Here is a 15,022-nt window from a genome sequence, read left to right on the forward strand (position 1 = left end):
GTCCCCGCGGACAGCCGCCAGACGTCATGGCCGCGGATCAGCGCGGGAAGGCCGCGACGCTGGCTGGGAGGCAGCGGCTGCTCAGGTACCGAGACGGCCGCGCGGGCGGCGCGCACGCACGACGCATGCACGTCGGGCGCGGAGCCCGCCGACCACAGCGCCGCCCGGCCGCTCCCGGCCCTAGCGTTCTTGGTGCCCCAGGCTCGGCCTGTCGCAGCCCTCTCGCGCGGCCGCCTTCCCCACGGCGCCCTCCCCGGCGGCCCCCTCGGCCCGCCCTGAGGCTCAGGAGGCGAGCCCACCCGCAGCCGCGGCCCGGTGTTCGGCAGCGTTTGCTCCCGGAGAAGGCCTTTGCCGGGCATCTGGGGGAACCGCGCCCGGGGGCGGCCCGCCCCTGGACCTGGATCCGGCCTGAGAGTGACCCAGGGAGGACGGAATTCAGACGGAGGGTGGAGGTGGGGAGTTGTGTCACAGGCAGCCTTGGAGAACGGCTAGCCGACTTGTGCGGGGGTCTCTTGGTGGGACGTGGGGCGGGAGACCGCCTTGGGGTCGGCAGCTGCAAGGTAGAGGGTCCCCTGGCTGGAAAGAGTCATTGAGGGCCGCCGCCAGCCACCTACTGGGGGGTCCTCCTTTACACCATCGGAGCAAAGGAACACCGCCGCGGAGGGCCCCCTGGGTCAGGGGCGGCCACCTTTTCCCGGATTCCAGGGGCTGGTGTGGGCACGTGCGGAAATGAATGAGGCCACGTAGCCTTCGAATGACTTAAGGATTAGCAACCGGTCATCCGCTCCTTTGTCTCCCTTCCAGTCAGTCCCCTGTGGAGTGGGGGAACTGGAGGCAGGGGAGCAACATGGTGCCCTTCAAGCTTTTGTCCTTTCCAGAAACTAGAAGAGGTGGGGGAGGCCTGTGACGGGTGGCTGTCCACTCCTCGCTTTTCCCCACAGCTCGGCCTGCAGACTCTTTTTTCCTGAGGATCCTATTAAGATTGTCCGGGGCCGAGGGCAATACATGTACGATGAACAGGGGGCGGAATACATTGACTGCATCAACAATGTGGCGCATGGTCAGTACCCTCCCTCAGGCTGGCGGGGCAGGAGGGCAGGGCAAGGCTGTGACCTGGGTCCAGGGGCGACTGAGAGGGGCGGTCTCTGGTGTGGCCGCAGAAGTCTCCAAGCAGGAGCTGGGCGAAACCCGGCAGGAATCCGAGCCAGGTCTCGGGATCGAGTTCCACTCTGGTGGAGATCCCAGAGAGCGGTTGTCGGCCCAGCCATGACCAGCAACGCAGCAGGGACCTGGCCGTGGCAAGGCTTCAGCCCCAGGGACCGTCCCACGTCCTGGGCGAGGCAACTAAAGTAGGAATTCAGTTATCCAGATGGAGCCACAGAGGGGATGGAAAGCCAGTGTGTGACTCAGCAGGACCTTGGAGGCTAATAAAGCAGAGGCTAAAAGCAGGGATTCTACTCCCAGACTGCCTGGGTTCATACCCCTATCCTTTATTTACTAACTTGGTAATCCTGGGCAAGTTACTTAATCCTCTGTGCCTCAGTTTGCTCATCTGCACAATAAACATATTAACAGGTACCCACCTCAGGGTGTTTTGGAGGATTGAGTGAGTTAATTCATGTAATTTGCTTTGAGTGTGCCTGGCACCAGCTGTGCTCCCAGTACGTGTCCACTGTGAGCATAACCTCTGGCTACTGGCGGTCATTCCCTCCAGCCCCCACCGACTGGTGAGATCAAGCCTGCTGACAGACATCCCCACCCCCATCCATATCCCAAACTACCCCCCACCAAAGATGGGTTTCTAGATAGGATTTCTGCCAGAGAACTTTTTCTTCTGCCAGAGTCTCAAGTCTTTAGTGGTCTTTCTAGACCTTTCTAGGTCTCCCTTTCCAGAACTGTCATCTCTTCAGACTCCTCTCTGTCCTCTCCACCTCTCCCTCTGGCCGGGTTTACAGATTGGGGCTTGAGGAGGTGTGGTGGGGTTGGCTGAGCAGAGCCGGCTGTGTGATGGAGGTGGCCCTCTTCCAGTTGGGCACTGCCACCCTTTAGTGGTCCAAGCAGCACACGAACAGAACCAGGTGCTCAACACCAACAGCCGATACCTGCACGACAACATCGTGGATTACGCGCAGAGGCTGTCTGAGACCCTGCCGGAGAAGCTCTGTGTGTTTTACTTCCTGAATTCTGGGTGAGTGCACTGTAGGCGGCACTGGCAAGAGAGTAAGATGACAACGAAGGGAGATGCTCAGGTGTGCATGGTGTGGTGTAGCCAACTGAGTGCGGACTGGAGGAGAGGTTGCCCTCGCTGTGCCGGTGCCTGGACTGCCCAGCCGCAGGCCCTGGTGCTTACTCTGCCGGACCCAGTGTCCTTCTTAGTAAGGGATGCCATTACCTCCTTACGAGGGTGCTTGTTGGGGTTTAGCGAGCTGATGTGTTCCTTTATTACTGCCTTCGGAATGCACAGGCACAGTGTGGGGGCTACAGCCAAAATCCCTTTCTGTGGCTTGCTCAGTACAGAACAGAAACATCACGTGATTCTTCAAAGAAACAAAGTTACAAAGAAGGGTCATTGTCTAGTGGAAAAGTACAGGGTATAATGAGGCATAGAAGCAGTGGAGGGACCTGACCTGCTCGGAGATGGTCAGGGAAGGCTTCCCTGAAGAAGTGATATTGGCCTAAGAGCTGATATCAGGGTGCCACCCACTGTGTCGTGAGTGTTCTTGTCAAGGTTAGTCACCACACAGCACAGCCTGTGCAAAGGCCCTGCAACAGGAAGGGTCATGGTACCCCGGCACACCTGAGGAACTAAAAGGCGGCCAGAGATGGAGGGGAGAGGGTGCGAACGAACACGGGGGGGAAGCAGAGCCCATCATCCAGGGCCTTATCAGCCAAGTGCAGAATCTGTTTGTATCCTAAGGACATTGGGAAGCCATCAGAAGGGTGTAACCAGGTAAGTGATGTCATCAGGGCTAGAGGAGAGCAAGAATGGATGCCATTAAGCACCATTTCAGTGGCCAGGTGACAGGTGGTAGCAGCTCACACTAGGAGTGGCAGTGGAGACCGAAATGGCAGGTGATGTGCTGTGCACAGAACCAGCCCAACTTCCTAAAAGAACATTCCAACAAATCGTAGGTCATGGCATTTAGATGATCATAACTGTTATTTCCATTATCGTTGCCGTTTATGTAGTACAGTCATCAGTCCCTGCAATAACTTATAGGAAGTGGAAGTTACATGTGTTCATTTTATAGATAAGGAAACAGCAGTTCAAAAAGAGGAACTAGCTTGCCCAGGGTCTTCCACGTATGGGTGGAAGCCACAACTGAAACCTCTCTGGGCAGAGCAGGGAGTTGGGTGTAGGAGTGGGGAGCCTCCTTGCAGTGGAGGAAGGGACATTACTTCACCAGATTTACTCTGCAGATTCCAGTGACTTCCATGTTGCCAAATCCAGTGGTCTCTCTGCTGCCTTTGTCTTACCCTGTCTCAGAGGTTTTGACAGAGTTTCCACTCTTCTGGAAGTGCTCTGGTCTTGCTTCCAGGATACTGTGCACCCCTGGTTTTCTACCAGCTTCTCCTCCTCTGTCTGCTTTGCCAGTTCCTCCTCTATTCTTCGGAGCTGGTCCTCTCTGAGCCCTCTCCTCTCTTCATCATCTCATTTATTCCCCTGGTATTACACATCCACGTGCTGGTGACTCCCAAAATGTGTCTCAAGCCCAGATGCTTCCCATGTGTTCCAGCCTCGTGGTTCTAACTGCCCGCTGGACTTCTTGAACATATCCAACTTCACGTGTCCAAAAGGCAGTCAAGAGCTGATTGTCCTCTGCCAACCTGCTGTGGCACCATGGCCCTGGCTCTCCTTCACATCCCCAGGCACCTGCTCCAGACTGTCCCCGGAGGTCATCCCCCACCTTGTCTCGCCTGGTAACTGGCAGCACCGTCTGCATCTCTGCTTAAAGCAGAAACCCTCCGCCCAGTCCTGCATCAGGCCCGCCTCACCTGCCTCCAGCCACCATGGCCGCCACCTCCTCTTACCTGCCTGTCTTCCTTCTTCGTCCCCTCACATCCACTTTAATTCCCTTCTACTCTATTAGACACACACAGCCAGAGACTTCCTTCCCAAATGGAGGCCGAACCATGTCTTTTCTCTGATTAAAACTCCTCAGTAGCTTTGCATGGCACTGAGAAGAAACTCCTGGCTCCTTCCAAGGTCCTGTGAACATGGCCATGCGTGTGTCCCCACTTCCTCTCCCACACTGCCCCTGGCCTCCCTTGGCCTCTCTCGGTTCCTGAGCACACCAAGCTCTTTTCCTTCACAGGGCCTTTGCACGTGCTGCTTGCTGTGCCTGGAAACTTCCTCCTGAGGACTCAGTGCAGGTGTTGCCTCCTCAAAGTGTCCTTTGCTGACCTCGTCTGACCTCGGGCTGCCATAACAAAATACCACAGACTGGGAGGCTTAAACAACAGACATTGATGTTTTTCACAGTTCTGGAGGCCAGATCTAAGATCAAGGTGTCAGCAGGATTGGCTTCTTTGAGGTCTCTCTCCTTGGTTTGCAGAAGGCTACCTTCTTGCTCTCTTCATATGGTCTTTCCTCTGTGCACATGAGCCCCTGCTATCTCTGTGTCCAGATTTCCCCTTCTTATAAGTTCATCACTCAGGTTACATGAGGGCCTATCCTGACATTCTCATGTTAACTAATCACCTCTTTAAAGGCTCTATGTCCAAATACATCACATTCTGAGGTACTGGGGGTTAGGGCTTCAACATGTGAATTTTGCAGGACACAATTCAGCCCACAGGACCCCTTATCTAAAGTAGGACTCCATCTGGTTCTCTTGGGGCACTTATCAAAATGATCATTTGTGTTTTTTTGGCTTTCATGGTACATACTAAAATATAAGCTCCAGGAAGGTCTGTTGTACCTTCTATTTTTGCCCCCAGCTCCTAGTACATAGAAGGCATTTGATAAATTTTTACCAAATGACTAACAAACGATGTCCTGAATCTTCATGGCTGCTGGCAGGGCTCCGCCTTCCCTTGGATTTCCCTGTAGAGAGCAGGTCTCCAGGAGGAAAAGCCCTTGGACAGCTGTCTGAGAGGTGCCTCCCTTTTCTATTGTAGGTCAGAAGCCAATGACCTAGCCCTGAGGCTGGCCCGCCAGTACACAGGACACTGGGACGTGGCGGTCTTAGACCAGTAAGTGCTCTTCCCAGGAGCCTGGGCCCACCGCTCACCCAGGATCAGCGAGGCTCTGTCTTTGGGTCCCTTGGGCAGGAGGAATGAGGGGCCATGGATACAAACACCCCCACACACACCAGGGGCTCTTTCCTCAGGTCTCTTCTGGGAGGGCAGCTTCTGGGGAGCAGAAAAAGCTTTGTGAGGGGGTGAGCACATTTGAAGTATTAAAACTTCCGACAGCAGCTCCCACATATTGAGTATCTGCTGTATAAGGCGCAGACCCAGGGTTAGAGCCTGGGCACATTTCAGATTCATTACAACACTGAGGAGAAGCCCCCCACTTTACAGAGCCTGATTAGCCACCATTACATAGCCAGTAAGCAGCCTTGTGGGAAGTGTTGCTGAGTCCACGGCCTGTGCTCGTTCCCAGCCAGAGGATCCCGGGGGCTGTGTCAGAAAGCGTGGTCTTCCCTGTGTGTCTCCTGAGGTGGGTAGACAGTTGTCAAGGCTGGGCCAGGCACACGTGCCACCTGGGCCTGAACCCACCCTTCCTTTTCCTCCACAGTGCTTATCATGGTCACTTGAGCTCCCTGATTGACATCAGCCCCTACAAGTTCCGGGACCTGGATGGCCAGAAGGAATGGGTCCATGTGGTATGCACAGCCCAAGGGGGCCCCAGGTCGGTGCCCACTCCCAGCCTGGATGACACAGCGCTGTCATTCCACACACACAGGCACCTCTCCCAGACACGTACCGTGGCCCCTACCGGGAGGACCACCCCAATCCAGCTGAGGCGTATGCCAGCGAGGTGAAACGCATGCTCAGCAGCGCACAGGAGCAGGGCAGGAAGGTAATCACATCCGCACGGGTCCAGTCCAGCAAACAGTAACGTCACTCCCTCTGTCGCCAGCCTGTGCTAGAGACTGAGAACGCTGAGACTCAGAACCTGGGAATCTGGTGGGGGGAGCGGGTAAGTGCTCAACAGAGTTTAGGAAGAGATGTGTCCTGGGAGTTACAGGAGTCCCAGGGCCCAGGCTGGACTGGTGTGGGTGTAGGGAAGGGTCCTTGGAGGAGGTGCTGTCTGATTTTAGTAACATAATGTGAGTAGGACTTAGCCACTCAGGTGAGGTGTGCAGCAGAAGAAGAAAGGCATCCTGAACAGAGGGGCAACCTACATGGACGTGAGGAACCGCGTGAGTGTGGGGCCAGGCTGAGCAGGCAGGAATGAGCCTGCAGAGGCAGGCGGGCCATGTGCCAGAGGCCCACAGGTGCCGTGCTGAGGGCCTGGAGGCCGTGTGCGTCTTTGAAGGGTTGTAAGAGGGGGCGTAATAAGACCAGGGCTGCACTTGAAAGGAGCCAGCCTGAGGGCAAGTGCGCACTGGGGGCCCCCACCCAGGCCAGTGCAGCGGACGGAGGGCAGGGCAGTGGCAGGATAAGCGTGTCATACCCCAGAAGAACAGCGGCTCTCTGGCAGGCCTCACTGAAGGAGTGACAGCCGAACACAGGATATATGGTGAAGACAGGCAGGCTACGAGGCCAGATCCGGGAAGCCTGGCCTATGCATTTGAGTGCTCTGTACCCACTTATTTAAAGCCAGAAAAGAGATTGCTCTGGTGGCAGCAGGGGTGGGGGACTGGTTTTCCACCCCAGTGGCTTTTCCCTCATCCCAGCAGCCTCTGAAGCAACTGCAAGGGAAAGCACAATTTGGAAATCATTGCTGTAAACAAAAGGGGTCATGGAAGGGTTTTAAGTAAGAGCCACAAGCTCAGTGTCTGGATTGAGGCGTCACTCTGGTGACCAGGGAGGGTGCACTGGAAGAGGCATCCAGTTCAAAGGCACCGCAGGAGGCCGAGGCAGAAATGGGCAGATCTGCGGGGAGACAGGAATGTCCAGGCGGGTGGGAAGGAGTGGCTGCAGAGGTGGTACACGAGAGTCAGGCTGTGCTGATGGATGGCTGGGAGTCAGCACCTGGGGGCAGTGAAGGAACGGGGTTACTGCGGAGAAAGTGGCTTTCATCTGCAGCATGCTGAGTCCAGGGGTCTGGAGGCATCCAGGTCGTAAGAGTTGCTTTGAGGCCTGAGAGAAAACATCACAGCCCCTCAGAGGTGATGTGGAGCCCGAGTGGGAGATGCAGCGATGACGGGAACTCGTCCTGCTTGGAGCCAGCATTAGCAGGACTCTTAGCTGCTGCTCAGCACTGCCACGGCCACGTACCTGACGTCCTGTCCCACCCACAGATTGCTGCGTTCTTCGCTGAGTCTCTGCCCGGCGTGGGGGGGCAGGTCATCCCCCCCGCGGGCTACTTCCCGAAAGTGGCAGAGTGAGTAGGTGGGTCGGCCTGCCCCCGGGAGACTGAGCTGTAATAGGGTTCCCAACCTTTGTTCCAAATTCCAACTTCAGCCTGGCCTGTTTGCCAGATTTTTCAAAGCACCTGAAGAAATAGTGGCCCCTAGAAGGCCAGCCTTTTGCCGAAGGCCCCCACCTTTCTGTTGGCAGAGCCAGGATTCAGAGTCCCAAGACCGAGACCTGCCAGCTCCTGCTCTAAGCCCTTCTCCCCACCGCCTCCCTTCAGCAGTCTGTCCTCTGCTACAGGCACATCCGCAAGGCCGGAGGGGTCTTTGTCGCAGACGAGATTCAAGTGGGCTTTGGCCGAGTAGGCAAGCACTTCTGGGCCTTCCAGCTGCAAGGGAAAGACTTTGTCCCCGACATTGTCACCATGGGCAAGTCCATTGGCAATGGCCACCCTGTAGCCTGCGTGGCCACTACCCAAGCTATAGCGAGGGCATTTGAAGCCACCGGCGTCGAGTACTTCAACACGGTGAGTGAAGGCGTGGGGTCCAGGAAGCACCGTGGGTCCCCCAGACAGCCTGCGTATCCTTAATGAGCAAAGGCACCGGCCTGGCACTGTGCCACCAAAGAGAAGATGCCGTCAGGGCATTAACACTGCGTCAGAAGTGGGGGAAAAAAACACAAAACCTTTAAAACTTAGCATCGATCCAAAAGCTGTCACAGGAGATCATGCTCATAAAATACATAGCAAGAGTATAGGAGGCCCTCTTGCCCTTCCAGCAGAAGCTGCCTCCTGTGTGCAAGGCCCTGTGCTAAGAGCAGATTAAGGCGCATGAGGAGCTGTCGCTGATGCATGGTCTAGGATGAGAGTTCACGCTGGAGGAGGGCGAGATCCCTGACCGTGGGCTACAGGGTCAAGAGCTTTCCCTAAGTGAAGTGGGTCCTTGGGTTGCAGGAGAAGCGTGTTCGATGGCACTAAGAGTACAGCTGTGTGGTGGGTGAAGGGAGCAGGGTCACCAGGGGCCTCATCGTAAAGCACTGAGGAGGCTGGACTGATCCTGAGGCCAGTGAGGAGCCATGGGAAGGTTTAATCGGGGAGAGACGGGATCTGGAATACACTTTAGAAGGACCTCTGGCAATCAGTGTGGAAAAAGGACTGGAGTTGGCGACTGGTCCAGGCAAGAGAGGAGGAGGCCCCAACCTGGGCACAGGGAAGAACTGGGAGGGCCAGAGTTGAGAGGAGGAAGAACTCACTTTGACTTCCCCCAAAAAGTCGGTTTGAATTGGGGCCTGAAACATGTCAAGCTTTGGCAAGATGGTCGGGATTTGGCAGAGAAGGTCGTTAAGGGCGAGGGCTGGGGCTCTCAGGAAACTGTCACTGTCCAGGTGAGCCTCTGTCCTAGACAAGTTCACCGTTGGGGGGAGACGGGCTCATAGACCCCTGCTCACAGTGGCACAGGGAAGGGTTTAATGAAAATAGGGTGTTCACAGGGCCCGCAATGCACAAGGGATGTGGGTGGGAGGACAGAGAGGTGCGGAGGGAGCAGGGGAGGCTTCCTGTGGGTTTTGGAGGGTGAGGAGGAAGGAGTATGTTGTGTTGGGGGGAAAAAACAACCCAAAAGGGCAGGAGCCTGGTTTTGTCTCTTTATCTCCCTTGAAGTGCACATAGATTATGTCATCCCTGCTTCACGAAAGATTGTCATGTGTGCCTGCGTAGCCTTTTTTTTTTTTTTAACTTTTATTATTTAAGTGTGTTTTTCCAGGACCCATCAGCTCCAAGTCAAGTAGTTGTTTCAATCTAGTTGTGGAGGGTGCAGCTCACAGTGGCCCATGTGGGGATCGAACTGGAAACCTTGTTGTTAAGAGCACCGCGCTCTAACCAACTGAGCTAACCGGCCGCCCCCAGAGCCCCCTTTTAATCAGTTACTTTCATTCGTGATCCAAGCATCTAAGAAGCCATCGTCCCAAATAAAAGTGCGGACCTTGACAGTAACCTGCATCTGTCCATATGGTTGTTCCCTGTCCTTAGGAGCCATCCCCCCATCCCCCCAGGAGCCATCACTCTGAATCCCATGTTCATTAGTTATTCCAGCTGTTGTTGAACATTATAAGAAGTGTGTCATGCTATATGTAGTCTTTGGGAATTTGTTTTGTCCCCCTAGCATTGTATCACTAAGAGTCACCACATTGCTTGTCCCTGAAGTTCGTTTTGACTGCTGTATGATGCCCCGTTATGTAAACATAACCACTGTTTACTTGTCCGTTCCTGTTGATGTGCTTTGCAGTTCCATGGTTTTTGCCATTATGGACAGTGCTGCTATGAACCATTTTTATACATCCCTGTTGTACATGTGCAAAAATTTTTCTTAGGAATACACCTCAGAGTGGAATTTCTGGGGCTTCGTTCACCTCCATTTTAAGAGACAATGACATCTGTTTTCCAAAGTCGGTCACAGTTAACACCCACCAACAGGTATAAGAGATTCTGTAGGTTTCCGTCTTCTTCAACACCATTTAACCAAATGAGGGGTAAATTGGAATAGTCTTGATATGCCATTCCTGATTTCAAGTTATATGAAGCATCTCTATGTTTATTGGCCGTGTGTTTCGTCTTCTGTGAAATGCCTGTATTTCCTTTTGCCCATTTTTTTTATTGTTACCAGTGCTTTTCTTATTTATTTGTGGGGGTTTTGTGTGTCTATGCATACATGTATGTGTGTGTATATGTGCATTTGTGTATGTATGTACACAGACACGGGCACAGATAGGTAAGACTTTAGTTATATGGGACTCTTGAAGCTTTATATTTCTTGGGTTAGTTCTGGTGAGTTATATTTTCCTAGGAATGTTTCTTTCATCTGAGTGTTCAAAATTGTTGATCTATGGTTATTATTAATACTTTCTTAATATATTTTTAATCTTTATCATTATGTTCCCTTTTCATTTACAATATTGTTTCTTTGAATCCTCTCTTTTGTTTGCTTTCTTTGGGGTTCTGTTCTTTTCTAATTTCTTAAGATGGATACTTAACTGTTTTCTCTATTAATATAAATATTTAAGCCTATAACTTTCCCTCAAAGCACAACTTTTACTTTATAGCCCACAAATTTTAATACATATGATTCCATTATTGCAGAAACTCTCAAAAATGTCATCTAGATCCTGAGGAGACACACACACACACACACACACCACAAGTTCTTTATCCATTTCATCCATCAATGGACACTTACATTGCTTCCATATCTTGGCTATTGTAAATAATGCTGCAGTGAACACGGTTTGCTGATACCTCTTTGAGATAGTGTTCTTATGTCCTTCGTGTAAATACCCAGAAGTGGGATTGCTGGGTCATGTGAGAATTCCATTTTTAATTTTCTGAGGAGCCTCCATACTGTTTTCCATAGTGGCTGCACCAAGTTATATTTCCACCCACAGGTCATGGGTGTTCCCTTTTCTCCACATCCTCGCCAACACTTGTTATTTCTTGTCTTTTGGTAATAGCCATTCTCACAGGTGAGAGGTGGTATCTCATGGTGGTTTTGACTTGGATTTCTCAGATGTCTGGTGATGTTGAGCCATCCTAGTGGGTATGAAATGGATCTCATTGTGATTTGTATTTCCCTGATCTTGAGTATCTTTCCATGTGCTTGTTGACTATATATATCTTTTTTTCATTCTTTGGAAAAGGTCCACTCATATCCTTTACCCATTTTTTAATTGGGCTACTTGTCTTTTTTTGTTGAGTTAGAGTTTTTTATATATCCTAGATACTTGATGCTTATCAGACATATAATTTGTAAATATGTTCTCCCATACCTGAGTTGTCTTTTCACTTTTTTGGTAGTGTCCTTTGAAGCACAAAGTTTTAATTTTGATTAAGCCAATTTATTCTCTTTGGTTGCTTGTGCTCTGAAGTCATATGTAACAAACCGTGTCTAATCAAAGGTCATAAAGATTTACACCTGTTTTCTTCTAAGAGTTTATAGTTTTAGCTCTTACATTTGGGTCTTTGATCCACTCTGAGCTAATATATTGCATGTGGCATGAGCTAGTGGGTAACTTGACTTGCATGTAGATATCCAGTTGTCCGAACACCATTTGCTGAACAGACTATTCTTATCCCACCAAATGACCTTGGCACCCTTGTCAAGAATCAATTTACCATAAACATGTGGGTTGTATGGGTTTCTTTCTGGACTCTCAGTTCTGCTCCTTTGAGCTGTATAGCTATCCTTCTGACAGTTGCATACAATCTAGACTGTTATACTTTGTAGTATGTTTTGAAATCAGGGAATGTGAGTCTTGCAGTCTTTGTTCTTCTTTTTGAACATTGTTTTGGCTATTCTGAGTCCCTTGCATTTAAATTTTCAGAATCAACTTGTCAATTTTTACAAAAGGCAGCTTGGATTTTAATAGAGACTGCCTTGAATCTGTAAATCAATTTGGTAAGTTTTCACAATATTAAGTCTTCTAATCCATGAACATGGCTGTTCGTTTATGTAGGCCTTTTATTTATTTCAATGCTATTTTATAATTTTCATTATAAGTCATGAGCTACTTTTGTTGTTTATTCCTATTGTTTTTTATGCTTTTATAAATGGGATTTTATTAATTTCATTTTCAGATTCTTCATTGCCAGTGTATAGAAATACAATTGATTTTTGGATATAGGGTTCGTATTGTTCAACCTAACCTTGCTGAATGCAAGCCTAACCTTGCATTTATTAACTCTAATAGTTTTTTTATACATTCTTTAGAATTTTCTATGTACAAAATCTTATCATCTACGAATGGAGATAGTTTACTTTTTCCTTTCCATTCTGAATGCCTTTTATTTCTTTTTCTTGCCTAATTGCCCTAGAACTTCCAGGATAGTGTTGAATAGAAGTGGCAAGAGTGGATATCTTGTCATGTTCCTAATCTTAGGGAAAAACATTCAGTCTTTCACCATTGAGTATATTATCTGTCAGTTTTTCATAGATGCCTTCTGTCAGGTTGAAGACATATTTTAGTTTTCCAGTGTTCTTTTTGTTATTTACGTCTAGTTTCATTCCATTGTGGTGAGAAAAGATACTTTGATTTTAAGCTTTTTAATATATTGACATTTGTTTTATGGCCTAATGTAAGGTCTGTCCTGGAGAATGTTCCAGGTGCACTTGAGGAGAGTGTTTATTCTGGTGGGATTTGTTTTGTTTTGGTTTTGGTTTTTTGGGGGGCCGGGGTGGGGTTGGAGTGTTTTGTATATGTTAGGTCTAGTTGATTTATAGTGTTGTTCAAGTTGTCTATTTCCTTGTTGATCTTCTCATTGTTTTATTGAAAAATGAGATTGAACTCTCCAGCTATTACTGAATTGTGTATTAATCCTTTCTATTCCATCAGTTTTTGCTTTACGTATTTTGGGACTCTGTTGTTAAATGCATGTGTTTGTAATGGTTATATCCTTTTGAGGGATTGACTCTTTTATCATTATAAAGTGTTTATGTTGCTAGTAACAATTTTAATCTTCAGGTCTTTTATGTCTGTTATTAGTGCAGCCACACCAGCTCTCTTGATTACTGTTTGCATGGTATATCTTCACACTTTTGCTTTCAACCTACTTCTGTCTTTACCAGTGCTTTTTATTTCTTCAGGTAGATTCGAGTTATTATCTGATATCTTTTCATTTCAACCTAAAGAAATACCATTATTATTTCTTGTAAAGTAGATCTGCTAGTGACATTTTTTTCAGTTTTTTTTTCAATCAGGAATTATCTTAGTATCTCCTTCATTTTTGAAGGATATTTATAGTTTATATAAAATTCTTGATTGACAGTCTTTTTCTTTCATCGCTTTGAATATGTCATCCCACTGCCTTCTGGCTTTCTAGTTGCTGATGAGGAATCTTCAGTTATTCTTAAGAATTTCTTCTATGTGATAAGTCACTTCTCTCTTGCTGATTTCAATAGTCTCTCTGCCTTTTTTTTATGGAGATGTAATTGACGTAAAACATTACATTAGGGCCAGTTTGGTGGCTCAGGTGGTTTGGAGCACCATGCTCCTAACACTGAGGTTGCTAGTTCGATTCCCACATAGTGAGCTGCGCCCTCTACAGCTTAGATTGTGAACAACAGCTCTTCCGGGAGCTGGGTGCCGTGGGCTGCTGTGTGCTGCCATGAGCGGCCAGTGGCCGTCGTGAGTGGCCGGCAGCCGGCAAGAGCCATGAGCTGCTGTGAGCGGCCAACTGACGACTGGCGACCGACTGCCTCAGCCAGGGGGAGCACAAGGCTCCTAATACCAGCATGGGCCAGGGAGCTGTGTCCTACACAACTAGACTGAGAAACAACAGCTCGAACTGGAGTGGGGGGGAGGCAGAAAAAGGAGGGGAAAACATTACATTAGTTTCTGGTGTACAACATAAAGATTTAATATTTATATACACAGTTGACCCTTGAACAATGCAGCTTTGAACTGTGCAGATGTGCGGATCGTGTACCCAACTGTGTGGGTGGTTGGCGCCTCTAACCCCCACGTTGTTCAAGGGTCAACTGTATTGTGAAATGACCACCACAGTAAGTCTAGTTAACATCCATCACCACACAGTTACCGTTTTTTTCCTTATGTTAAGAGCTTTTAAGATCTACTCTCTTAGCAATTTTAAGACACAATACAGTTTTTGTAACTACAGTCCCCATGCTGTACATTACAACCCCATGGCATTTATTTTATAGCTGGTGGACTGCAAAGCGGTGCCGTAATAAATCACAAATTCCTGACTGGGTAGGTCACGGTGGGTAGTCCCACCCCAGGCCTAGAACTTCTTTAGTGAAAGGTTTTTAAGCCAGCCCCGTCCATTGTTTTTGTGCATCTAGGTTAACACACCTTTGGAATGGCAGAAGTAATACCCAGGACTATTTCAAAGCTTTTGTTCTTTTTTCTATTGTCCCTCTGGGGTGATTTTGGGGAAAATACCTACCTATCGTGCTAGTTGAGCATCTTGGCCAGGTCATGATTCTAAACCAAGAACACTCCACCTTTTAAGGAATTCATGGTTAACAAGTAAGTAAGTAATACAGTAAGTAGCCGCAATACATCCTCCGTGTCCAGTCCGCATGTAATTTGTTTTGGACGTATCAAAAAGCTGCCTCACAGTAGAATCACCTAGGAAGCTTTTTATAATCTCAAGTATAGTCAGATTTTCACTGGTCTATAGGATACCATTATATACCCATTAGAATGACTACAATTGAAGACTGACAATTCCAAATGTTTTTGAGGATGTGAAGCTACTAGAATTTATAGACTAATGGTGAGACTCTGTCATGGTACCATCACTTTGGAAAACAGTTTCAGTTTTTTATAAATTTAAATATACATGTGGGCGCCGGTTAGCTCTGTTGATTAGAGCGTGGTGCTGTTAACAACAAGGTTGCCAGTTCGATCCCCACATGGGCCACTGTGAGCTGCGCCCTCCACAACTAGATTGAAACAACTAGTTGACTTGGAGCAGATGGGTCCTAGAAAAACACACTTAAAGTTTTTTAAAAAGTTAAATATATATTTGCCATACAATACA

General features: G+C 49.0%; 1 protein-coding gene across 6 annotated transcripts in view; it reads left to right on the forward strand.

Annotated features, from left to right (window-relative positions):
- PHYKPL (5-phosphohydroxy-L-lysine phospho-lyase) overlaps positions 1–15,022 on the forward strand; it is a gene marked incomplete at its 3' end in the record, with an annotated part of 25,550 nt that continues 10,528 nt past the window's right edge. For 3 of the 6 annotated variants that reach the window (XR_013992353.1, XM_081035103.1, XM_081035107.1), the window contains exons 1-8: positions 13–85; positions 942–1,060; positions 2,029–2,188; positions 5,122–5,196; positions 5,744–5,831; positions 5,912–6,028; positions 7,416–7,498; positions 7,771–7,996. Coding sequence is in view for 5 of the 6 variants with exons in the window: in XM_081035103.1 (XP_080891229.1) it covers positions 27–85; positions 942–1,060; positions 2,029–2,188; positions 5,122–5,196; positions 5,744–5,831; positions 5,912–6,028; positions 7,416–7,498; positions 7,771–7,996 (927 nt within the window). Of the gene's footprint in view, positions 86–125; positions 453–941; positions 1,061–2,028; positions 2,189–5,121; positions 5,197–5,743; positions 5,832–5,911; positions 6,029–7,415; positions 7,499–7,770; positions 7,997–15,022 lie in introns of those variants that run through there. The other 3 variants (XM_081035104.1, XM_081035105.1, XM_081035106.1) reach the window with 3 other exon arrangements.

The sequence above is a fragment of the Rhinolophus hipposideros genome (assembly GCF_964194185.1).
Source record: "Rhinolophus hipposideros genome assembly, chromosome: 23".
NCBI lineage: Eukaryota > Metazoa > Chordata > Mammalia > Chiroptera > Rhinolophidae > Rhinolophus > Rhinolophus hipposideros.